The 25,889-nt window shown below is 40.2% G+C and overlaps 2 protein-coding genes across 12 annotated transcripts in view; both read right to left on the reverse strand.

The window, feature by feature from the left end:
- LOC126394749 (src substrate protein p85-like) overlaps positions 1–2,110 on the reverse strand; it is a 25,791-nt gene extending 23,681 nt beyond the window's left edge. For 3 of the 4 annotated variants that reach the window (XM_050051812.1, XM_050051804.1, XM_050051788.1), the window contains exon 1: positions 1,907–2,060. The gene's annotated coding sequence lies outside the window, so the exon portion shown is untranslated. Of the gene's footprint in view, positions 1–1,906 lie in introns of all 4 variants that reach the window. The other variant, XM_050051795.1, reaches the window with a different exon arrangement.
- LOC126394711 (liprin-alpha-1-like) overlaps positions 1–25,889 on the reverse strand; it is a 92,862-nt gene that overhangs the window by 24,729 nt on the left and 42,244 nt on the right. For 2 of the 8 annotated variants that reach the window (XM_050051715.1, XM_050051724.1), the window contains 14 exons: positions 21,660–21,689; positions 20,178–20,302; positions 19,880–20,052; positions 18,353–18,446; positions 16,693–16,774; positions 15,327–15,527; positions 14,899–14,961; positions 13,296–13,322; positions 10,454–10,629; positions 6,605–6,702; positions 6,280–6,455; positions 5,805–5,873; positions 5,492–5,660; positions 3,276–4,914 (listed from right to left, as the gene is read on the reverse strand). In XM_050051715.1, the coding sequence (XP_049907672.1) occupies positions 4,853–4,914; positions 5,492–5,660; positions 5,805–5,873; positions 6,280–6,455; positions 6,605–6,702; positions 10,454–10,629; positions 13,296–13,322; positions 14,899–14,961; positions 15,327–15,527; positions 16,693–16,774; positions 18,353–18,446; positions 19,880–20,052; positions 20,178–20,302; positions 21,660–21,689 (1,545 nt within the window). In that variant the 3' untranslated portion in view covers positions 3,276–4,852. Of the gene's footprint in view, positions 1–3,275; positions 4,937–5,192; positions 5,258–5,491; positions 5,661–5,804; positions 5,874–6,279; positions 6,456–6,604; positions 6,703–10,453; positions 10,630–13,295; positions 13,323–14,898; positions 14,962–15,326; positions 15,528–16,692; positions 16,775–18,352; positions 18,447–19,879; positions 20,053–20,177; positions 20,303–21,659; positions 21,690–25,889 lie in introns of those variants that run through there. The other 6 variants (XM_050051742.1, XM_050051734.1, XM_050051751.1 and 3 more) reach the window with 6 other exon arrangements.

A 25,889-nucleotide genomic window follows, 5' to 3' on the forward strand; every position in this document is an offset into this window, starting at 1 on the left:
ATACATATACATATACATATATATATATATATATATATATATATATATATATATATGGCCTAGACCACAGAGGCACCCTCCATGATGAATTGTCTTAAAGCAAGATGTTGATTCTCTACCAGCTGCTATCACCCTGAATTACACTAACCTACAGTTAAACTTAAACAGTGTTGTCAAAGTATCACTTTAATACATATCAATTCTTATTATTTGAAACTGTTTCAATACTCATATTCTGCAGTATCGATGCACCAGTACTAACTGTGCTTTATCACGCTGTCACTGCTAATGTTTCCTAGAGTCATTCTGCTGTTCCCCTTTACAAAAAAAAGTTGTCATTGTCTTGTTATAGACTTGTTATAGGTCGTTTATCTTTCAAAAGAAAGAAAAAAATAAAATAAATCCCTTTACTCTTTATTTGACATCTTTAGCATTCCGCCTGACGTTGGCCTCCCTGTCGTGACCCAGAGAGCCCTGGCCTTCACAACCCTACTGTAAATATACTAAAATGGAAGCACATTTCTCCCCCTACACATGATTGTTGAATTAAGGACGTTCTATGTGATATAAACTTGAGAAACTGAGATTCCAGAGAATTTGGAACCCTTTTATGGAATATACTGACCTGCTAAACATTGCACCAGACATGGAAGAGGGGAACAATCCCCCCAGCCCCTTCCCGCCTTTCTCCTGTTGTTGGTATATTTTAATTATTTTTTTTTTAACTTATTTATATGTATTAAACATATTGTTTTCATTTAGCATTATAATTCATTTATTTTTCTTCTGTTTTGTAGGTAGTGCTTCACAACCTGAGCTGGGTGAGGGAATGAAGACTTGGACATGTTTTTGTTCTGTTCAATACTGACTGTACTTCACTGACTGTGAAAGTTAAAAGTTTTAGTATAGTGACAACACTAAATTTAGATGCTGCAGAGCGGGTGGGGACATGATAAACAGTGTTAGTTTGGATCTCAAGTAACCTGGCGTCTTACAGAGACAAAAGCTTTCTGTACCGATCCCAAATTCTGACTCAGCACAATATGGGCAATCAGCGTATGTTTTTAATCAGAGGCTGCAGGAGAAATGGCTTCAGTCACCTCTGCAGACATGACAAAGGAAAACTCACCCAGACCAAGGAAAATATAGTTTCCTTGTCCCGGACCAGGAAGCAGACTGGCGAGTTCCAACTTTGATTGTGTCAGTTACTTGACAGGACAACACAACCACACCCATCATACAACACCCACAATGCTTTTAGTCTTTCTGACCAGCCTGGTGGAGGAAAAGTGCGGGTAGACGTGACAGTGAGGCGTAAATGCAATCTGGATAACAGGGAGCAGCTGGTAGAATCAAGTTAGACCGATGCATTGATGTTGTTTCAGTGAAGGGACACAAGTTAGCTCGTTTATCCTAGCTTAGGTCGGTTAGTTAGCTTCAATATAAGTAGGTCAGGCCACATTTATAAAAAAGACTGTCATCCCCACAGATGTAGGTATTATTTCCCCCATTTCAACACAGCTACTTAGGCATTCCTGTGGTGTTTTTTCTCCACAGCGGCTCAATAGGAACACTGAAACATTTGTCTGCGTATCGTATTCTGGGTTTTCACCAGCAGACAGTCTTTGGAAACAGGATGTATTCCTCATTAATGCTTATGTCGACACATGGGGATTTAACGTTAAGTGGAGCGCAAACGGTAAAATGTGCTTTATTTAGCTCCAGATTCGGGAATAGTGGTAGCTGTGCGTCAGTGGTATTTCCTGTTCCAGTTTTGCCAGTTAGCTTAGCTGGCTAAAGCTAACATGCCTTCTGGAATGATTCACTGACTCAGCGCGAGCTTGGTGAGGGTTTTTTTCACAGGTAGACCTTTTAAAAAACCTCCCGATGAAGCGTTAATACTCACCGTAGCTCCGACCAGAGTCTAGACCGAGTTTAAAAAAAGATCCCCCCTGGTGGATGTAGTCCGTTCTCACCTGAAGCGTTGATGGAGGGCCAGTACAGGGATCTGCTGCCTCCTTCTCTCTGTCCGCGGCTCTTCCGGCTCTCCCAGTATCCCGTTCTCCGCCAGCGCTGACGTCACAAATGGGCGGGGGATGCAAGATATTGGTGATTCACTGTAAAATCCTATTTGTTTTTTCCTTAAACATTAATATATCTTCTTTTCTCTCTCTCTGCCTGGTGCCAAACGCAGGACACCCCCAGGGGTCCTGTGTCCATGCCTCTACAGATCAGAGCCAAGTCAGATCAAAGGAGGCGCAACGGTCAACAGCCATTAGGAGCTATGGACAAGGGGACAAACTCTTCCAAACTGGGCCACCCACTATAACACCCACTTCAGCACCACCAGTGAGTGGTGCATGCATAGGCCTTTGCATGGGGCCACCTTGGGCCTTGGGTCGGGGTCATCTGTACCCTTTGACCCCCCCTGGTGGTGGGCCTGCTCTGAAGTAACACCACACTTAACTCAGACTGGGACCTCGGGAATTTGGAGGCAGCCAAATCAATGCCTTGATCTCTTTGGTACCTTCCTCAGGCTATTCAAGAACATGTGTGGCATTGTCCCGCTACATATTTAAAACCCTCACAAAAGTTTTGACCACAAACCTAACACATTTTATGTAGAGAGCAGTGCTTGGTTACTTAACTCTTGCGTTTTAGATTTTTAGTTCATTTAGATCATAGAAAGAGATGTTTTTACATTGACATGTCACATGAAAGGGTCTTTTCCTGTTGATCAGTGTGAAAAACATTAAATCCCCCTTAATAGAATGTTACAAAACAGTAAAACATGAAAGGGGATGAATGCTTTTAATAGCTTACTATCATTTCCCGGGAACTTTGCCAAATATAGGAAAACAGTAATATCCTACAAAGTACAGAGCTATATAAATTAATGTAAATGTTTATTCTTTATCTATATGTCATTAGAAGCTTATTCTTCATAGTTGTTGAATTGTATTCTTGCCTGTAGACAAGTTTTGCATTTCTTTACACTAGCACTTAACTGGATGAATTATTTCAACTGTACAGACGGAATAATGTCTCAATTGTTCTTACAATTAATACCAAATTACAGAGTTCTTTACAGGGAACTTCTGGAAAAAGAAGGGAATTGAAATCTGAAACAAATGAGGTTTAGCTGCTGCCTGCTGCCAAATCTTACAAGCATATGACTGGCATAACAAAAGGCATTCAGTCACACTCAACATGGACCTTGTTAAAGAGGGCTGGCTGAGAAAGCCAAAAACAAACCAAAAATAGGACAAGACAAGTTTTAGTCTTTTTTATCTGCAGTGGAAAATAAGTTTCAGTATTTTATTGAAAGTAAGCAATAAATAATATTGTGATAAAAATAGTTTATAAGTACTCAGACTGTACATCATTGTTACAAGATAAGATTCAATGGGAAGATCAGGAATAAAACAACAGCAACATGATTTGCATTGTGCATAAATGACTAAATCACAAACAAAAAAAAATTCTACTTTAAGCTTTAACTACATGTAGGGTGAAAGAAAACTCTTAGGTTCCTTCTCATTCGCCATGAAAACTAATGGTGGAACCTGTGTTGGGAGCGTAGACATGAAAAACCTAGACATGAGGAGCACTGCTACATTCACACAGGAGCAAACTGGGGCCTCAGCTCTGAACTGACCAAACCCCATGTAGGTTGAATAATAATAAATACGAACAGATGACAGAGAGGAGTTAAGAAACAATAAGGCTTGATATGAAATCTTCATACAAAGTGTTTTTAAAAAAAGGTTTATAGGTGGATCGCACCGCCTTGAGGGTAATCTAGTCACAGCGGGGATCGACTGAGGCCTCGGTGAAGTTGGTCCATCGAAGGAGTTACCACACAGTCGACTCATCCATACATTTCAAGTCCTCCAGTACAAGTGAGCCTGTCTGTGTGTTACTCCAAAAGTGAGGGAGACTGAGTTTTGTTAAAGGGAGGAGCTGGGTGTAGTAGGGTGGGGATAAGTGGAGAAGTTTCCACATGCAAGGTCAACTAGAGAGCACCTAAAATTCTGTTTCATTGCATCTGAAAGAAGCCCTCGGTTTTTTTTTTGTTTGTTTGTTTTTTCTCGCTACTGTTATATGGCTTTAATTCTTAAATTCAAGAGTTTCATTTTGGTTTTGCAGATATGGAAAATAAAGATTAGAAAAGGAAAATATACTGTGTTTCACATGGTTTCTGTTGTCACCATCACCTGGCTTGCCAGCAGTTATTTTAATGGCGATGGATGACTCACAGTGTTGAGCAGTTTGTGAAACAGTCTGATAGCTCCAGCAATTTGTCTGATATTCACACGACCGTTGACCTAAGAGCTGTATTTACACAAAATCACAGGTAATAAGCTACAAAAATTACAACAGTTAAAAAGGGCAAAGGATATCAATTAAGTTATATCACATATCAAAGTCACTTAAGCATAAATTCAATGATTAGAATTCAAATCAAAGAGAGGAAAAAAAACATACATCTGGTCAATAGAATCAGGATTATAAAAAGATTAGATAAAATGTCTGTTGGTAGAAATATACAAACTCCAGACAAATTGAAACATTCAGTTACATACATCTGAGAGCTGAGCTTAATACGGGCACAGTGGAGAAATGTTTCTTTTTTTTAAAAAGTGGGTTGATTAAGGGGATAGAGGCAAAAAAGGTTTACATAGTAATTCTAATATCAATTAAATGTCCCATTGGTTTACATAAATATAATAACAAATGTAGATAAATCCAAAAAGTTTCCACTAGGGATACTGAGATTGGTGAGTAAGGTCTTTCTCTGCGATGACAACAAAAAACACAAAACATCTTTTTAGTGTCCTTGCAAGTCATTTCAGTTCATCATCCTGGTCTTGAATGCAGGGAATTCCCCTTCATCCTCTGACCAGCGGTTACCTATAGAAATAATGAGGATAAACTGAAAAGGGGAAGAGAGAAATGAACAGACACGAGAGGAGAAGCAGGACAGAAGCCAGGGGTGGGTGGGGGGGAGAGATAAAGGGAAAGAGAGGAGAGGCGTATAACATGCGTTATTAGAGCCAAGTACAGTACAAGAAAGCTGCTTTCTGCCTGGAAAAAGAGAGAAGCAGTTCTGCAGTGAGGTAATAGCCATACTGTATGCTTTGAGTGTACACGTGCTTCAATTATTTCAGAGTTGATGTGTGTGATCTTACCGTTGTATGTTAACAAGAGTAGGTCCTGACTGTGGCAGTGTCCAGCCTCTGTATAGACTGACTTCCTGTGTTTCCATGTCAGCAAAATAACATGCAAAGACATGCCATTAGTCACGGCATGATAAACAAACAGCACAGCAGCAAAGCCATTAAAGAAGAATTAGGAGTACACGAGGAAGATGGGCTGATTCAGGGCCCATCAGAGAAGTTCTACTTGAGTAAGTAGCAGCAACGACGGAGCACATCACACACAAACACGCACACATGCACACACATCTAGCACTATTTCCTCTGCTCACCGTCCATCGGGCTCCTCTTTGGCTGCGTGGAGGGAGATGCCGCGCTGCTGCTGGTCACTCGGAAGTTGGCAGGCAGGGTGTCTGATGCGCCCAAGGACATCCCCCTCATGTCTTTAGGCCGGAACTTCTTTCTCCATGAGGGAGCTCGGCGGAAGTTCTTATCGTCATCCTGGAAGAGAGGTGGTAGAGAAAGAGAAGGGTGAAGAGATTGAGAGAGGTGTGTCAAAAAGAAAAAAGCTTCACATATAATACACAGTTTCTCACTCAGTTTGTGTTGCTGTTTTGGCAAGTGTGTTGTGTGTGTGTTTGTCACCTCTTCCATTCTCCTGTCTGTGCCAATGGCCAGCAGACTGTTGTATTCATGCTCAAGGGTTGCTCTGGCCTAGAAGAGCGAGACAAGAGGAAGAAAAGCACAGACTGTTACTTAGACATTTGTTTGAAATTTTGTCATAATAGCTGTATGAATTCTTTAGTTATGGCCAAAAACATGTTTTCTGAGGTCACAGTGACCTTGACCTTTGACCATCAACCACCAAATTCTAATCAGATCATTCTTAAGTCCAAGCGGACGTTTGTGCCAAATTTAAGGAAACTCACGAGAAAGAGACAGATGCAAGGTCACAGTGACCTTTGACCACCGAAATCTAATCAGTTTATTGTTGAGTCCTGGTGGACGTTTATGCCAAATTTGAAGAAATTCTCCCAAGGTGTCCTTGAGATATTGCGTTCCTGGGAATAGGCATAAAAACTACAGTGAGCTGGTGAAACAGCCGACAAGCTGTGTGTACCTGAGTGTTCTGCGTGGGGATCTGCAGCAGCAGGGCCAGGGCATTGTGGTCGAAGGTTTCATCCAGGGCGAGCAGCGCTCCATGGACTCCACCCTCATACAGGTTGCCACTGTACTCTTTCAGTCCGATGGCCTGAACCCAGCTGATGACACGCTCATTACTCCACACCAGCACATCTGAAGTGACAGTGAAAAAAATCCAGCTTGAGTGTAATTTACAAAAGACATAGAACATTGTGTTTCGTGGTGTAATTTACAGAGACAAGTCAAGTGCGTGTGCATGTACTACTAAATCTCTAGAATTCAACCAGCTGGGATTTTGTTACCTTTAAGCTCCAGCTGGGACTCTTCCCGTCTCCTCTCCAGCTCCATCCTGTCATAGTTGAGCCTCCTCAGACACATTACTCCACACTGAAAACTGTTCCTGTTGTACGGACACAAAGATTTTTTATTTTTTTATTTTTTATTTGAATCCCCATTGAAGACAGATAATTGGCAAAATCTACACTTGTTAACTTGATGTACATTCTGTGTTTCACATTAGTACTTCCCAATGCTGCAGTGTGGCCCTGTTTTGAGTTTAACAGTTTTTGGACAACAATAACAGTCTATGGCTGATGGGAAATGAGCTATATCAAGCTTTGGATACACACTTAATACTTGGCCCTTTTTATACAGAGATCGCGCTATAGGGCTGCTACAAAGTCCCTTCTTTATGCCGCCTTGCATTTTTACACGGAACCAAACAATGGCAGTATCAATCCAGTCCAGTATGTGATTCTAGACAGCATGCTGGCATCACAGAAGTAAAAGAGGCGTGATGAGCATGACATTTAACACAAAAGCATCAACCTCTAGTGTGACATATAACATATGTGTCAGTAGCTCCTTATAAACAATAACAATGGCATAACATGGCAATAACAGTCATTTACTGTCCCTGTTATATGGTGGCTGATCTCGTCCTCTGCATGTAAGGACCTCCTGGATCTCATTGTTTTCCCATTTTGTGGACATTTTTGGCCACTGTTTTCTTCTTTGAGTTAGCTGCCAACTGTGATCAGCTACTTCTTAAAATCTCCTGCAGTGGGTCGCACACATAAAAGGTCCCCAAAACATCACACCCCTGCCGTCAATGATCCCGTCCTCCCAGCTGTCCCATTTATACAGACGCCGTTTTGGTGCTGTTACTACCTCTGATGCTGGCTTAAAGGCGAGACTACTCTGTCCCCCCATTCAGTGATTGTGCCTTTTATACAGAATGGCAAGGCTGTAAAACTGCATGAAATTTCTGCCTTACAGAGGGAGTGTAAAAGGTGTTCTTGTTATGTGGGATAACTTCAGTTTTTCAGGGCATATATTTAGAATAATACAGAGATTAAATAAAACCAGTGTTCTCTTTTACAGCTGGGGTAGGCGATTGATTTTGGCATCATTGGGCAAAAATCCTTATAACCTTTGAGCATATTGTAATTCAAGTGTACTGAGAGAAAACTAGGCTTCTGCACCTCCTCTTGGCTCTGTTTTCAGACTTAGGAAAATCTAGTCCGTGACAGGAGACTTAGGCCAATCATAGGTAATTTCTGACAGAGGGCTTTCCTATTGGCTGTTTTACAAATGCAGATGCTCGTGCACATCCCTTTGGTAACGGCCTGATTCAATGGTGGAGAATCCAGCAGAAAAAGTTGCTATTCCGGCATTTGCACCACCTGCTAGGGATGAGTATTCATCAGTCATTAAGATTTTATCGATACTACTACTTTTATCGATACTCCTTATCGATTGGGTACTTTATCGGTACTCTTATTGGTTCTTTTTCATTTGTAAATAATTGCTTTTCAGAAAATAGATTAATTTAAAAAGAATAAATTCAGAACAGAAATCCAGAGCTATTCGTCAAGTGTAGTAGATGAACTATCTTTTATATTCGATGTGCCTATTGAATTAAACCCTGTATGTTTGCTGCTTGGTTTCCCAGATTGCCACATTACAAGATCTAATCACAAAAGGCTATTTAATCTACTTACATTTGCTGCAAGGAAGAACATTTTACTTTACTGGATTAAAGAAGCCTCTCCATCTATAAATTCGTGGCATAACACTGTTATGGATTGTATTCCTAATGAATATATCACATCAATGTTACACTCCAGAACAGACTGTTCTCACAAATTGTGGGGTCCGTACCTTGACTTTATCAAACCCAGAGTGTCCCCCTCAATACTACAAGGTTTTCATCATTGTACCTAGATGGATTTATTGTATAATTAACTTTTACATGAGTGACCCGTTTGGTTTTTGTTTTCTTCTTTTGCTTGTATTTTTTGTTTTGTTTTGTTGTTGGTGATGTTCATTTGGTTGTTTCATTGTCCTGCTTGTGTTTTTATTTGAAAATAAATTAAAAACATCAACAGCAAAGTCACTATAAAAATAATATTCCTGACATCACTGAGTGAAGTTTAGGTTTATCAGTCAGTCCTCCTGTCCTGCTCCCTCTCTGCTGATGTGATTCATTTAGTGCAGGTAACATTGGTAGAGACAGGAGGGGCAGTTTGTCTCAGCCAGCAGCTTAGTTAAAAAGTATCTGCCCAATTTTAAGGTAAGTGTCAAACTAAGTGAGTCTGCATACAGACAGCTGTCATTTGAGCTTATCAGTAACAATTTGCTATTAGCCGAACTGGCGTGCTGTCTAGCGTGTAATACATGATGTTAGTGGCGGTGGATGAGACTACAGACAGCAAGCATGAACTTGCGCTCAGCAAGCTCATGTTTGCTGAGCGCAAGTATTGATAAATTATTGGGTTCTTACTCGCCAAGATTTAATTGCACTTAAATTAATGAGTGTAGCTGCCATCAACTCAAGTAATTACAACTCGAGTTATCTTCACTTTGTTTCCACCACGGCTGCTCGGCTGTAAACTGATTACGTTTGTCATGTAGGGGGGTGTGTGTGTGTGTGGTGGAGGTCGGCCCCGGTACAGAGTGCAGGTGAGTGGCTGCAAGATGATAATGAATTAAACCAAAATATGTAATAGTGCTGATAAAAGATCAATACCGTCAGCGCTTATTAATACTACGCTCTGATAATTCAGCCCTGGGGCTCATTTAGTACCGGGTACCGGTACCCATCCCTACTGCCTACACCGCAGAGCAACTGAATAAAGGAAGATGGACTTATCAGACAGAGAGGGTGAAAGAGAGTCTGACAGTAAATGGAACAAAACACGTGTCAATATTGGCAGTGTCTCAGAGATGCTGCTAACCTGGGCCCAAGGCTCACAGCTGCAGCCAATTTTAGTTCATCTTTATGTAGCTAGACTTGGAGCCTCAAATCACAGCGTGTCATCTCAAAGTGCTCTACAAGCCCACTATGTTGCAAAGAAAAAAGGACAGTAATTCTCCAGGGTGACTACAGGTATGAGGAAGTTATATTTAAGACTTTTTAAGACCTTTTTAATACCACCTTAAAAAAAATTTAAGACCAAACTTGCGATGATAGTCCTTGTGCTTCCCGCTCTGCAAATGCGAATCCACCGCTTTGATTCCCATTGTCCCAAGTTTGAAATTCCTTCGGCACATAATGCAGTTGGCTTCATAAACATTTCCATGAACGGGCCTTAACCACGACGAGTAGTCTGTGTTTTCAAGCCACTTGTCATTAAATCGGCATTTTCCCATTTCGTGCAACCAAGAAGGCCACGTTAGCTAGCAAAGATGCAGCACACTCTTCTTCTTCTGCGGGTCTGCAGCAGACTCATTGCGTCACGTGATCTAAACGACGGGGCGAGATTTAGATCATTCCGTGCTTACCAGAAATTTTCGCGAGCACATTTAAGACCTGTCTGATCTGAATTTAAGACAATTTAATACTTTTTAAGGCCTTAAATTTGAAAAAATTTATTTAAGACTTTTTAAGACTTTTTAAGGACCCGCGGTCACCCTGTTCTCATAGAATTGCTGCTATGAAACGGCATCTGGATCACAATCACAATCTGTATGATTGAAATAACTAGTACTTGCACGGGCTACTGTATGAGATACATGCATATGCCGTGCTCATCTGGTGGGAGGGGCTTTGGATGGAGAGGGGAGAGCTGCAGGAGGAGGGTTTATTTTCAAATTGAAATTTCTTTCCAAGAAAACTGCCTAACCCAGCTTTAATTGTTGTGATTTACCTGTGGAAGCTATCCACCATTTTCAGCTGTCCCCTAAGGTCCTTCTTGGTAAGGTGGTCAAGCATGCGGGCATCCACCAGGGACTCCATGAAGTAGGAGCGGTACTGTGGCAAACCCAGGCTGGGCAGCCACTCATTACCAATCCACTCGTGGTTCATGTCTCCATACGCCAATGTCTACGGTCAGAGAAGAGATGGATTAAAAAGTATCTGTGAGAGTGTGCTGAAAAAAAGGAAAATGTTCAGATATAAGAAACTAATTAATACTCCTGGACTGTGACAATTATATTCTAGATCTTTTTTTCACATCTGTCATTTTTGTACAGGAGAATAAGTATAGTTAAGTTGCTCATTAATTTCTCTATATAATAATTAAGGTTTGTGTCTTCATGACAGATAGTAAAAATGTGAGCTGACATCAGCCTTCAGTGCTAACTAACCTGTTGGATGTCTCTTTCAGTGATCAACCAAGACCTACACTTTGGATCCTAATGGTACTGATGATGAATGATTTTAAAGGCTGACACGTTATTCAAGATTATTCAATGAATCCTCTATTTACTTTTACCTATTCCTTATTTGTGTTTTGTAAATCTTGTGTAATCAATAAGAAGCTTTTATTAATGGGGCGTCGGTGGCTTAGTGGTAGAGGAGGCGCCTCTCTCTCTCTCTCTCTCTCTCTCTCTCTCTCTCTCTCTCTCTCTCTCTCTCTCTCTCGTCCTATCAAATAAAGGCTAAAAAAAATAATAATTAATTTAGGGCAACGATTAGTCAATTAACCGATCTACAAATGAGCTGGCAACTACGGTGATAACTGAAAAAACATTTTAGTATTTTTTTTAAGCAAAAAAGCCAAACATCAGCCAGTTTAATGTTTCTGAAATGTGAGAATTTAATGCTTTTCGTAGTCATACATGAAAATACACTGGAAAGCCTTGGATATTTGGACTATTATTTGGATAAAACATATCACTTTATGACGTCACGTCAGGCTCTGGAGGTTACTCAGGGCATGTTTAACTTTTTTTCTGACATTTTAATGATATAACGAATATTTAATTAACAGAAAATAATGAGCAGATTACTCAGTAATGGAAATGATGGTTGATTGCAGGTTTCCTCTTCTAATGCTGTCTTTTACACAGGAAACCTGACTTGCTGCACAGTAACCATGAGTGACAAAACCTCTGATGAAAAACCACAAGATTTCTTCTGAAATTTCATTGCTTCACTTCAGCTAGACAGCCACTAGATGGAACCACTGAGTTGTTTCTACAATGTCAGTTTCATTTTTGGATTGAAAGATTATGTTTAAAGGATGTATTATATATAAAAAAATATGATCTATTAAATACTTTATTGTTTTAACTTCTTAACGAGCCCTGTGCCAGAAAACAGCCTTGTCCCCGACAAAAATTCACAACAACAATTAAAAAATGCGTTAAAAGCCTTCAAAATCAAAAACTTACAGTAGACACTTATAACATTGGTGTAAAAATGTACTGCTGTAATCATCTTTGTTTTAAAATATTGTTTTTGAAAATGTTGGCCCTTAAAAGACGCGTCTCAGATTTTTGTCAACTCCTGTCTCACTCCCTGTATCCAAAATGGCAGTAATGCTGCTCAACCACTGGTAAGCTAAAAATAAATTATTTAATAATATTTCTATTAGTTGTGTTAACCATAGCAACTCTGCAGCCTTTCTAAATCTAACAAAGTAAGAATTATTAAGTTTAAAAATGAGAAATTTGATTAGCCTTAAGAGAACTCATTAACTTTGAAAAATGAAATGGCTCCCCACTACAACTGTTGTGAAGTTAATAAACATGCAACTTTTTTTAACTCGATTATCATCAACTCAGTCAGATCTTACCTCTGACATCCATCAAGTATGCTATTCAAGAAGAAATTCTATCACTGGAAGGTCGGCCCATTAAAGAGTTTAATAGTCTAGACATAGCTCTCTTAAAATTTATTTTCCTAGCCTAATTGAAGGGTGAAAATTAAGAACCCAAAAATGAGGTTTTGTCACAGTTCTCAGGAATTTGTGAAATAAAAAAAGAAAACAACACATCCAATGTATTTAGATTTGCTGCATCTCTGGATTTATTTATTTATTTTTTTTAAACTTGTTTTAATTTGATCTGTGGCAACCTTGGTTGATAGCATGAAGCAGAGGATCTCTTGCCTGCTATTGTGAAAAGAGGAAAGAGCAGAATCCAGTCCCCCGTCTGCATGGTATTACCAGGGGTACAGTAGGTCAATTTTCGAAAGTCAGGAATTTTTGGACAATGAGGATAATTTATTTAATGTCATGGTTGGGGTTATATCATAATAGAAAGACTTGTTGAGAACAAGTCTACCGGAGTCAAATTCCTTATATGTACATACGTACTTGGCGAATAATGCTGATTCTGATTCTGATTCATATATGCAAATAGTGTATTGTTTGCATTATTAGCCTCTTTCCTGTACTTCACCATAACTGGTTCTCATAAGGTCGTGAGTCCTTAAAGACATAAAACTTCATGTTCTGTAGTTGTTTCCTGCGGTTGGTTTTGACTTTGTTCTAACTACTAACAAACACATTAAAACAGTTGTATTCAGTAAAAATCCAAGTTCAAATGTTTCTGTTTTTACCAAACGTAAGGTATAAAACGGCATAATTTGAATGGACCTCTATAAACACGCTTGTTGTGAATGAAAAGTGATCTGAAAATAAATACAGAGGGAAACTTGTGACATTTCCTCTATGAGACATTTAAAAAGAATGAACACTAACTAAAAGATAGTAGAGCTCAGAAGGTGAGCATAGGTGGGTTTTGGGGGGAATGTGTGCAAACCTGGGCCCAGCTACCCTCGTCATCCTCCTGGTGTTAGCATGGTTAGAGTGAGCATGGTGAAAAGAACAGAAAGGCGAGGGGTTAGTGAGGCAGCAGTGCTGGGTTAGAGCAGCTCAATGTGGAAAAGATCATCCAAAGTAAAATAACAAGCCAGATAAATTTATGGAAATAAAATGGAAAACAAAACCATAACAAACTAGGATTGGACGACAAGGATAAAATCCTCGATTATGAATTGTTGCTATTATGTTCTTTCTTTTTCAATATCAACATCTCATAAATTCACTTTATTTTTCAAAAATCAATTAAAAATTGTATAGATAAAGACTAGAATTAATCGCTATTGTATGCCTCCACGCACCAGTCAAGTTGCACTTACAGTTTACATCCATGCTTCATACACATCTGCAACCTGGCAGCACAGAAGAGCTACATAATCAGCACAGTTTCAAGGTGGACACCCAAGATTAGTGTCACCAATTCAGTATCTGACCAAATATCTCCCCTTCTGTTCCTGAGATATGACATAGAATAATTGCCAGAAAAGTTTTAATGCAGAACACTATGATGTCACAGTGACCTTTGACCTTTTGGATATAAAATATTATCACTTCATTGTTTTATCCAGTTAGACTTTTTGGGGGGAAATTTTGTCATAATTAGCTTGCATAAATTCTTGAGTTTTGGCTAAAAACAAGTTTTGTAAGGTTACAGTGACCTTGACCTTTGACCTTCAACCTTCAAATTTGAATCAGTTCACTGTTGAGTCCAAGTAGGCAATTGTGCCAAATTTGAAGAAATTCTCTCAAGGTGTTGAGGGAAGAGATGGTGAATTCAAGAAAACGGACACCAGGTAACAGTGACCTTGACCTTTGACCATCACAATCTAATCAGTTCATCCTTGAGTCCAAGTGGACAGTTGTGCCAAACTGAAAAAAAAATCCCTTAAGGTGTTTAAGGTATCACGTACATAAGAATGGAATGAAAGGAACTGATGGACAGACGGATGTACAGATGTAGGGGCATACAGACAGACAACCCAAAACATAATGCCTGCGGCCACGGCTATTGCCAGCGTGTAGGCATAAAATTGGTCAAATCAATCAATAAATCAACATGTTCTCCATTTTCCGTGGAGGCATACGAAAAAAACTAAGTTTTCATAATGAATTCAAGGTAACATGGCATGATTAAATGATATACAAATAGTCATTTTGTGAATGAAGTATTCCTTTAAGTAGAGTACTTCATTTAGTCTACTTGGTTGCATTCCACTACTGCTAAAATTAAAGCAGAAACACACACATATGGTATGCAAGGTCTAAAGGAAGAGACAAAAAAACTACTAACATCAACACGGAGGAAAGAAAAACTAAAACCTCACAGAAAGAATAAGACCTTGTTTCAAGTTGCCTGGTGAGACTTCATGAGGGCAGGTTAATACTTTACTGATTGACAAAATCAAAGTGTCAAATATTAATATATGCATGCAAACAGCTATGTCTAGCTGTCCTTTAAGACATAAAGGCAACTTGGAACGAGCCTCGACAATCACCACAGACGCAAGAAGCCATCAGTGTCCAGCCAATCAGGGTAGACTAACCGTGGGAGGTGTGGCTGCCAAACTTTCCATTTCTTCATGTGTGACCCAAACGTTTCCTGTGGTCTGATCATATGACACCCCCAATCACAAGTGAGAGAAGTGCGTAAAGAGGGAATAGTTATGAAGGACAGAAAGACAACAGGATGGAGAGAAAAGTTTGTTCAATTACTGTTATCACTGTTAGCCAAGAATTCAAACTAGTTTGACTCCATTATTAGTACATGTTAAGTATATAAGCAGTTAAAGTTTAATGTAATAAAGTAGCATGCTCAATCAGAGGATAGGGATGTGTAGACAGATAGCTAAAAGGCATCAGCAGGAGTTTAGGCAAAGCGTCTCAATGTTATTAGTATTAAGGTGACAAAAGAGTGTGTGTGTGTGTCGTGTCTGGTACACATTGACAACAGACCAAAGATAGACTCAAGTACCGTTCTTGAGGTTGGTGGGGCAGAGGGGCTGGTGAGAGACATGATTTCCTGGATGGCCAGCCGAAGCTTCAGACGATGTAACGGGTTACTGATGCCAATCTCCCTTTGGATCTCTGTGTCAGATAGCGCTGACATAATGGCTCCGCTCTTCACATTGGCACGGCATGCAGCCACATACCAGGCTGGCATGCCCACCCACAGCTGGCCAGAAAGGAGCAAATGAGAAATCTTATCAGTTACAGTGGAAATAGACAAGATTTTTGCTTCAACTTATCATTGTGAAGTAAATGTTGATTGCATAATGTAATAGATACATAGAATAATGACACCAAACCTAGACTATTAATGTATGTTAGAGAACCCACATCGCTGCCTCATTAGTTTCACTGTTTATTGCATTACAGGTTTGTTTGCTCCATCATGATAGTAACTGACTTTGTCTCACTTAAGTGACATCATCAGAGCCGCCATGTCAACGAGCCGGCAACCTAAGGTTTAGTTTCAGTGTTGTTTGTTGTGGTTCTAGTGTTTCCCATAAGATTTTTTTCCAGCCGGGGAGCTAATGTGCACAAGTTTCATTTGGCGCTGCTGGAAGATATTCAGCACGTTTGCTGACACGAGAAGTGCTTTAGACACATATTTGTACACAGTTGTAGATAGTCAAATTACATTTAATAAAATACTTCACATACACCATATGCTGTATGAATCTGGAATTGGAAACGAAAATTTAACATATTTTTAAAAAGGTACATAACATCTCTTATATACACAAGAAAGTGTATACAACAGTATTGTACTTTGATAAGAGTAGCCCAAAAATACTCCGTTTCAGACCAAACAGCAACCTTCGTGGTTGAAAAATGAAGCCAACACAAAGTACTAAAAACTGCAGTTCTTTGAAGGGCCACACAGGCCGACTGCAGAGGCCAGTCAATCCCAAAGACCCCCATGTTAAAATGGTCAACTTCATAGCAGAAGTAAACATGTTCACAGTCTGGTGTATTTCCGTCATCTGACTGGCTCTTTTGATAGGTCTTCAAACTATTTAAAACAAATATCAGCCATTAATGATTGGGGGCTTATCGATTGGGGCAGCTCATCTGGGGAAGAATGTTTTTCCTCGCCTGTTTTTTTGCCATTCACCTAGCCCACCTTTGTTTATTGCAATGTGTGAATGCTTGAGGCGAGTGTTTTGATATATACAACTGAAACCCAGATATCAGAGTGATTATTTGCTAGGCTCTGAGGATAGTGCAAGGTGATCCTGTTTTCTTTAACATTCTTTCCGCTTTAACCTGGATAACTGCTGATAGACATGATACTGGTTTAAAGGGTTTTCAGAACAACTGTGTCTGTCTTGTACCTCCAGCCAAACCACAACAGTTGGTCCATCCCACTGGGCGAATGGCAGGCCCTGCCTGCGAGCCTCCTCCAGTAATTCATGCCTGAAACATAAAATATATATTAAGGCCAATATGCAAAGAGTGCACTTGTCCAAAATCCCCCAAAGATACATACATAGCCACGCACCCAAGTCCACAGAGTCCATCATAACTCCCAATATGCACTTAACACAATTCACCTTCGGAACACATATGCACACAAACCCAGACAACAACTGACATGCATACTCAAAACAGAGAGCAGGAGTTTGAGAGAAAACAAAGAAGTTGAAACCCAGGAAGACTCAAACAGAGACATACTCATCTGGAAAAACTTCAACAGAATTTAAAAGTATTAACACAACACTGTTTGTCACAAGAGTTTTCTCCCAGAACCAGTGCTTCGAAAGTCCACTTAGAAAATGAGTTTAGTATGGATGCATTCCTCTACAACTGTAGGGGACATAACATGCATAAAGGGGAATATTTAGGGCAGGAAAACTTTTGCAATGACGTTCTAAATTCTGTACATCCATTTCATGCACATTCTCAGTTTGTAATGCCATTTAGCAGAGAATCCCTAGAGGGTTTTTGGGGCTGTTAGAAAGCAGCTTCTGATTCAGGTTTGCTGAAAGTTCTCTCAATTCACAGGCTTGGCAACAACCGATGCTATTAAATAAGGTAAGCAGCTTGACCACTAGATGGGGCTGTGTGCCACGTATCCCTGAGAAAAAAAAAGCCCATCCTCTGTTTGGCAGATCTGCTATTATAACAAGATTAACTGATGTGTTCAAAAGCATGTTCTTCACTAAAACTTAGCTGAGAATATTCACTGCACCACAGTGACTGTGCTGAATTGAATCATATGATTTTTATAACTCATGAACAAATGAAAATCTTCTGTTATCTTTCCTGAAGTTGTAGTGCATAACTTCATGCTCCAATAGGAAAACTGCGAGAGGAAAATGTGTCACTCACTAAAAATCAGCACACACACATTCCTGTTAGTTAAGCTCCTCTGTGGAAAGCAGGGTAAAGAGCAGTAAGGAAAAGCCATCAGACATTAGGAGGGACAGTTGTTTGGGGTCCTCAGAGTTATTGGTGAGGTCAACGTGAAGCCAAGTGTGGAAAGAAGATAAGGCAAAGCAAAAGCAACATGAACCGACTTACCCTGTCTTTGGACTACACATGGAATGAGAAGGGGATGATAAAAAAAAAAGAAGAGGGAGGTTGACAAAAAAATAAAAGAGAAAGAAAGAACTGATTTAAGAGCTACACAGAAGCAAAACATTTATGGTGTTTGCAATATATCTGCACAAAACTTAAAATAAAGGGAGAAAACATAAAATAGTTGTGGGAGGTAACTGTAATGGAAATGACTGGGTGTGGAATGGAAGGCAGATGAGCTGATAAGAGTGAGCGTGAGCCAGGTGGCTGTGAGTAAGCATGTGAGCCAGACCTGGACTGCAGCAGGAGCACCAAGCCCACAATAACACTCCTGGACTTTATCAACACTGTACACAAGTATAAACCTCCTATATAGTAGAGTGGTATACCGTCATCTTTAGCCTTATTTTTCCTCAGTCTATATAAACTGTGGAGAGGATGGGGATTGGCGGGAGCTGTTAGGAAGACACTCACTTCTTCTGTAGCTTCCTGTTCTTCTCTGCAGGGCCACCCAGGGTGCCCATTCCTAAGCCATCCTTAGGAGAGCTCTCTGCCTCGGGAGTGCCAGCTAGGAACATAAAGACACACCTAGTTCAGAGATCAGGGCCAGGAACACAGCAATACTGGTAGAGTGGAACTGTTTACTGTTACATACAGGCTTCCTACAGCTTAAGCCAAGTTAGATTTAAGACTTTTAAAGACTTTTTAATGCCATTCGAACAAATTTTCAGAACAATTTTACAATAACCAAAATCGAGGGGAAAAATGAACTAAACTGATATCAATTGTTTAAAGTTAGGAACAATTCTGCTCAAATGTTTATTGTATCATAAAACATGACTGTCTTTGTCTCGTGGCATAAACAAGGATAGAACAGAACTAGGATTTACCTGCCAATAGTTAGGCAAGTTTTCTTACTGATTTTGTGTTTCTTAGTCTGCATGTGGGATTCCACTGCTTTGATTCCCATCCTGCCGGGTTTGAAAGACTTTTTGCATAAAATACATGAGCAATGTATATATCTTCTTGTACTGAGGTCAGCCATGTCACAAAATCTATCTTGGTTAAATAGCCAGTTTTCATTGAATCTGCAGTTTCCAGTGTCGTCCAGGGAGCAGTGACAGCTAGCTTGCAGACAGTGGATCCTCTGTACTACACATTCTAGCTGGAAACAAAATATGAGTGTTTGTTTCACTATCAAGATCTGCTTGACGTTACTGCAAGAGGCATTCAGCAAATTATACAAAAAAAAAGAAAAAGATATCAATTATTTTGAGATTTTACAATCTCTAGGGCTGCAGCTATTGATTACTTTAATAATCAATTACTCTTGTGATTAATCCATCAATTAATGGAATAATCGGATGAGAAATACTTTTTCTTTATGAAAGGGCAATAGTAAATAAAAAATAAAGATTAAAAAGTAAATAAATAAGTTAATGAAAAAAGAGAAAATGTGACAGATCTGTTCAATTAACAACTGACCAGTTTCATTTGTAGAAAAAGTAACATTTTATTGCCTGTCTCATCTCTTCACCCCTTGCTGTTTTCTCTATTGTCCATCATTGTGCATTCTCTGTGTCGCATCAAGTCTTCTGTTTTGATCAGAGATGTATGATTTAGAGGTGTCTTCGTCACATCACATGCTAACAGGGTAAGCACAGTGTGCCACAGCAATAATCATCCTTAAAAAAATACTGTGCGCTGTATATAGTGATATGAATTAAACAAAGCTTCGATGCAAACAATCTGCACGGATGATTTTTAGTTTCAGCCCTAAATGCAAAGTAAAACCAAAAAAAATGACCCACAGAATCCTCCCTCTCATGTCTTGGCATTTTAAGACTTTAAAAACAAATGATTTAAGACATTTCAATACCAATTAGGGCCTTATTTTTGGATTACTGAATTCAACGCCTTTTAAGACTTTTTAAGGATCTGTGGGATCCCTGTACTTAAACGTGCTGTAGTGGAACAAAAACTCTGTGCCTAGTGCCTGACCTTGGCTGGGGGAGTCTTTGCCAGGAATGCTGGGTCGGCCCTTCTCCTTCTTCCCAAACAGGCGACCAATGGAAGACTTGATACTCTTCTTCTTGGCTGCTTTGTTGAGGGAGTCCTGGCTGCTGTTACTACTGCTGGGGTTACTACCCTGGCCATCCTGCAGGCCAGCCAGACTATGGGACCAAAGGGTAAGTGATTTTAAGGCGAGAGCATACAGCAACAAATGGTGGACAGGGAGACAGACAAAGAGGTAAGGAACAATTTCACAGTTTCTTCAAGCGACAAACGCAGCTCTTACCCTCGAATGTCTCTGATGTCCTCCTGGCTGGCAGCATGCCCTGCCTCCCTGTTTAGGCGCATGGAGCGAGGAGTAGTGGGGGGTGACGTTTCACATCGGATAGTGGCCTTGTCATCCTGAGCAGACTGCATAACAGCGGGAGAGACACATGTTAATGTGGAGACCACTCCCCACATATATGAGGCAAAGAAATAACATCTTTCACGCAATACACACAAGTGTAAATCTCCTTTGTTAAAGTTACACAACACATTTTTTTATGCACCAAGCTGCTACACTCCCAGTGGCCTGTGACTAGTCCATACATAGTGTATATCAATATGAGATAGTTCACTGTAAATATTACACTACAGCAGGAATATAAAGATCACCTTTACTGCTGCTTTTACAATGGCAATAAGATACTCCCAAAACTAAAAGAATTACATGATTGATAACTTCATTGTGAAGGCAAAGACAAAGAAGCAATGAATCAGGATGATCAGGAAAAAAAACAACTGAACACAACAGGTAACATGAAAGCTTAATAAACAATCAAAACACCAAACTGGTGCCAAAGCACCACTGCATACTGGTAATATTACTTCAGCAACTCACTAGGGTGAAACAACCTATCTCAACCATGACCTCCCATCAGTTTATCTCCATTTTTTACTGTCACATTATATTTGTAAAAATGTAGAGTTGGATAACTGTCAAGATGACTTATCCCAAGTTCAACAGATTAATAATCTACTAATTATTTTCTCGCTTAATCGGTAAATTGTTTAAATGGTTTAGTTTGCAGTGCAGTGTTTCCCACAGAATTACAATCTTTGTGTGGTGGAAGCTGATGACGACGGGCCAGGAGGGGCAAGGGTGGGTTGTCAGCAGACTTCTTGTTTTTCTTTTTTTCTAAACTTTCTCTGTTTTATCAGTCTGTGTCCCCTCTCTACATTTGTTTTTTGCGGATCAGTGAACGAAGCACAGACGAACTCTTCATAAGTCCTCCACAACAGTTTGTGGAGTCTGACTTACAGGGAGGACAACCCATCAATCGAACTAAACAGATCTGATCAATATACGAGAGGAGCAGCTGCTGCAGAAGTGAGTGAAAGCAAACTTTTACACCCAGCACAATTAATGTTTAAGTTTCACTTTCACTGCATGTGGCGTACTGCAGCATCGTCTAAGTCCAGACTACACTCTGCACTGTGAGAGTGCTGTGCAACGAATAACCAAACGGTACATGTACTCCAATAGCGCTCCTATTGAACCGACCAGCTACAAAAACATATAATCAGTACGTGGTGGCAGATATAACCGTGGTGGGTCGGCACAAATAAATGAATATGGGAAACCCTGCAGTGGATGGTACACTGTGAGATGGGATGAAAACACTAAATGTGGATGCTGTGGATGACGCTTTAGTTGGGAGATGTGGGTTGTGAAGGTAACAGACAGGTAGCTGACAGAGCCCAGTAAAGCAGGTCTCTAGTTTACCTTCCTGCGGTGCTTGCGCAAGTCACTAGGCTGAAGCATGGCAAAAAAGGAGAGAGGAGAAAAGCAGTTAGTGAGATGCACAACAGACCAGCGGTGGAACCAAGCCGTGCACAAACACACAAGAGCAGGAAATCAGAACAAGATATAAAGTTACCTATGTATACTCAGATACACACACACACACACACACACACACACACACACACACACATACACATACACATACACACACACACACACACACACATTCAACAGTGGAGACCCAGAGAAACTGTCAGTTAAATTGTGCAGCGAGATAGGCAGTTCTTGGGAAAATAAAGTCTGCAGGAGCACCACTGCGCCCGAGCAGGAGACACTGCAAAACAACCATGCTTAAGGTTCGGGTCAGGATGGGTGCAGCCTAACTCAAGGAAATCAGTGGGACAAGAGGTATCAAAGCCTTCATGAAATATATTTTAAAATTGACCAAGTGGGTATCCAAGCAGCTGTTACTGTTGAAATCACAGGGGCGGGCGGGTGTGACACCTGAATTTATGAACCAGAGATGTTCTCGTCATATTTTCCACTGTGCACCTAAAAGGGGGAGGGTTTCTTTCCCCGCTGCATTCCTCACAAGCCTGGCATTAGCAGAACAAATAAACCATCAGCGTGCCACATTTCTTTGGAGTTTCTCTTGCCCCCTCGAGGAAAATACCTAATCACTCATTTCCTTTCCTCAACTGACACACTGAGGCCAGGGCAAGGAAGAGATTGTGAGCTATAAAAGGGAAACAGGAAGAGGAAATTTATTTAATCACCCAAAATGTTCTTTTCCTTTCCTGGTGTCTTCATATTTAGGGATAAGGACATTTTGACTAGTTTCACTGATGCTTTAAAGACAGATGCGAGACTTTACCATGGCAAGATTAAAAACAGGATTATGTTGAGGCTGACATTCTTTTCTCAGGCGTTATTCGGCAATCTAAAAGCAGCACTCCTTTTATGTCTGTAATGTTTTACGCCCTTGTTTGATAAACTTCATTAACTGTTTTAATTCCTCACTTTCAGCAGAGCAGTGTGCCAGTTTTTCACTGCAACAGCTTTACAGTTGAATTAGACAATAACTGCTCTGTGGTCAAGCAAATACTTGATAACTTCATTTTTTTTATCCATAAGGCCAAGTGTCCACCAAAGTGTTTTTTTTCCCCAGCTGAGAACACCAGGTGCTTCTCAGGAAATGGCCATATAGGTGCGCTTTGGAGGCACAGCGTTTTTTTCAGCTGAGACACTTTGGTTGCGTCCAGTTGCTGCGATACAGAATATCCGCAAACGTAAACATGTCAGCATAAGGTAGAGCACTTACTCTGAATAAAGATAAGACGAAAGCATGTAGGGAGAGTGGATGGACCCATCAGTCTGTGTGGGTTATAAGAAGAAACGTATATTACCGTACGCACAGTACATGAACATATTTCTCCTCCATTGTTACTGTTGTTCAGCACTTGTACATTTAACAAGGGTTGGACTTCATGATATTTGTCCCTCCCCCACTGTGATTGAGCAGCATAAGCAACAGTGACGAGCGCAGTGTTTTACCAGAAGTTGATCATTTTTCAAATCCCGGGGCTCAAAAAAAATAAAGAAATAAAAAATAAAAGATAAACCAACAACGTGCAGCGCTCAGCACAGAATTCATGCCCAGCTTGTCATCATGCTGCTGTAAGGTAGCGTAAATACATAACACTCCCATTGCAAAGAATAAAAAAAAACAAAAAAACAACACACTGGCCTCAGGAAGAACATGTTGGTGGACACGGCCCTTAACATCAACAAATATGACACATTAATAGAAAAGGGTACTGAGTGGTGACTTTTTTTCTTCCAGAAATCTTGCACTGAACGAATGTGGAACTGCTTGGACATGAGTTGATACTTGTAATAGCAAGATAGCAAATTCTTGAAAGGACTGACTGATGAGTAACCCAGTTCCAGTAATAACAGGAAACTAACTGCATCATATTTAGTGCAATAGAGAACCTTTCCACTTTCCACCCTAAGCTCACTATTATGTTTTGAAACACAACCGGGTTTATAAAGTCTGGATGCAGGGCAGGGGCTGAATGCAAGACTAGGAGCTGGACCAAAGAGAACTTTTTCAAAGAGCAGAAGTTATCAGTTATCTCTGTTCCTAATGTAACAAGACTCTAAAAGTTGGGGTTAATTGTTGACAATTTGTTCTTCTTATTTGTTCATGCTGTGAAGTGTATGGCTTATCTAGGTGACTGCAGCAGGCCCCAGGAGACAACATTACCAAACACAGAATAACAGATGAGTGGCGGGCGGACACAACAAATCAAACCAAAGTAATGCACAAAGGAAGGCAGCCCCGTGTGCAGACAAGAGCAGTAGAGGTAAAACTAAACCAAAACAATGTTTCTATCATGCTGATATTTGCCATAAAAGGAAATTTTGGTCCCCAGTTGAGAGGTGTGTCCCTTTAAAACACATTGTCCAGATATTCACATTTATCTAGAGTACTGATACAAATGACTGTGCAGGACAATCACCTGAGGTTTTGTCCACTGGGTATGAGCTTGTACACATAGCCCAAATGAATCAGATAATGCATTTTTTGTCAACATCCTGCAAAATCACAAAAGCCCTCATCTATCAGTATAACATACAAACCAGTGCAGATATGAATGCAGAAGTCATTTAACGATAAGGTTCGCCTATGATTCATGAAAGGTATGTATTGGTATAGAGGCCTTGGCCCAAGAGTTTAAGACATGGAGAGAAGAAATACGGCCAAGAAAAAATACTTTTCTCAGCTGGAAATGGAAATGCTGACACCCCCGGTCCAATTTAAGCAGTTGGTTCTATTTAGCAGCATAAAATTTGGCATCAAAGGAAGTCAGACAACGTGGTATGGGGGGCGGGGGTTGGTACATACATCCATGATATGTACCAACCTATAGCATACATGTACTAATAATATTAGCCTACAAATTATGTAATATTGATATTGTTAGAATATTCATATAAAAGCTTATCCCTGACCCAGACTGAGGAGGGTGTGGCCGCGTGTATCGGGTCTGCTTCCTTTTCGGGTACAACAGGTGGCAAAGGAGACACAGACGTACCACCTGTGTCTGAGCTGGACAACGATAAAAATTTAATCACATAGGTGTAAACAGTGTAAAATATTTAAAATTACACTGCTGCAGGGTTAATTTCTTCATTTTTAATAATGTTTTAAGATAAATGAACTAAATATGCTTTGGTTTACTAGCGTGAAAAAAGTACAGTTTTTGATTAATTAGAGCCGGGCACCAATGGTGTTCAGTTTCCTGTCAGTCCCACAGAGCCAGGCAATTGCCAGCTGCGAAAGAGAGTGTATGTCCATGTGGCGACTACGCATTTTAAGTAATTATTATGTGGCTACAAATACTTTGATGCCTGTCATAATATGGTCTAATATCAATTCTCCAACTCAGCGAGGTTTGCTCTGCTGCACCAAAAGTCTTTGCTGCCTTAAACCTGTGTACATGAGTCGGGGCGTCGGTGGCTTAGTGGTAGAGCAGGCGCCCCATGTACAAGGCTGTTGCCGCAGCAGCCTGGGTTTGACTCCAGCCTGTGGCCCTTTGCTGCATGTCACTCCCTCTCTCTCCCCCCTTTCACACTTGTCTGTCCTATCAATTAAAGGCCAAAATGCCCCAAAAAATATCTTTTAAAAAAACAACAACTTGTGTACACGAGTTGAGACCTGCTGTGAGATTTGATCGTAGCCTCAGTCCACGTCCACACTGATAAATGCAGAGCTTCGTGTGGAAAGGACCGTACACCAACTTTTCTGTTCTTTGTTTGTTTCGTAAATGAGGGCCAAAGTGTCCTGTCAAGTACTAGACTATTTTCATTACATGGTCTATTCCAGATGGACCTGCAGCTCTTTAGACACCCACTAGTCCAGGGTATATGCAGGAATCCTGAGGTTAATTTCAATACCTTTTTAAGACTTTTTTAAGACCTTCCAAAAAAGACCTCATCGCCACTTCAAGCTGTCGTTAGCAGAAACGCATCTTTAACTTACTAAACAGTTGCAGTTTGCAATTAAATCTATGGAGCACAAACATACAACAGAACTCAGATAAGATGAAAAGGAATAAAGCTTGAAAGAATAAATTAAACCAAAGGCAGGTTTATTAAAATACACCTTAGGTCATAACAAGTAACACAGCTCTACAGCTCAAC

The sequence above is a fragment of the Epinephelus moara genome, chromosome 1, assembly GCF_006386435.1.
Source record: "Epinephelus moara isolate mb chromosome 1, YSFRI_EMoa_1.0, whole genome shotgun sequence".
In the NCBI taxonomy this organism is placed as follows: Eukaryota; Metazoa; Chordata; class Actinopteri; order Perciformes; family Serranidae; genus Epinephelus; species Epinephelus moara.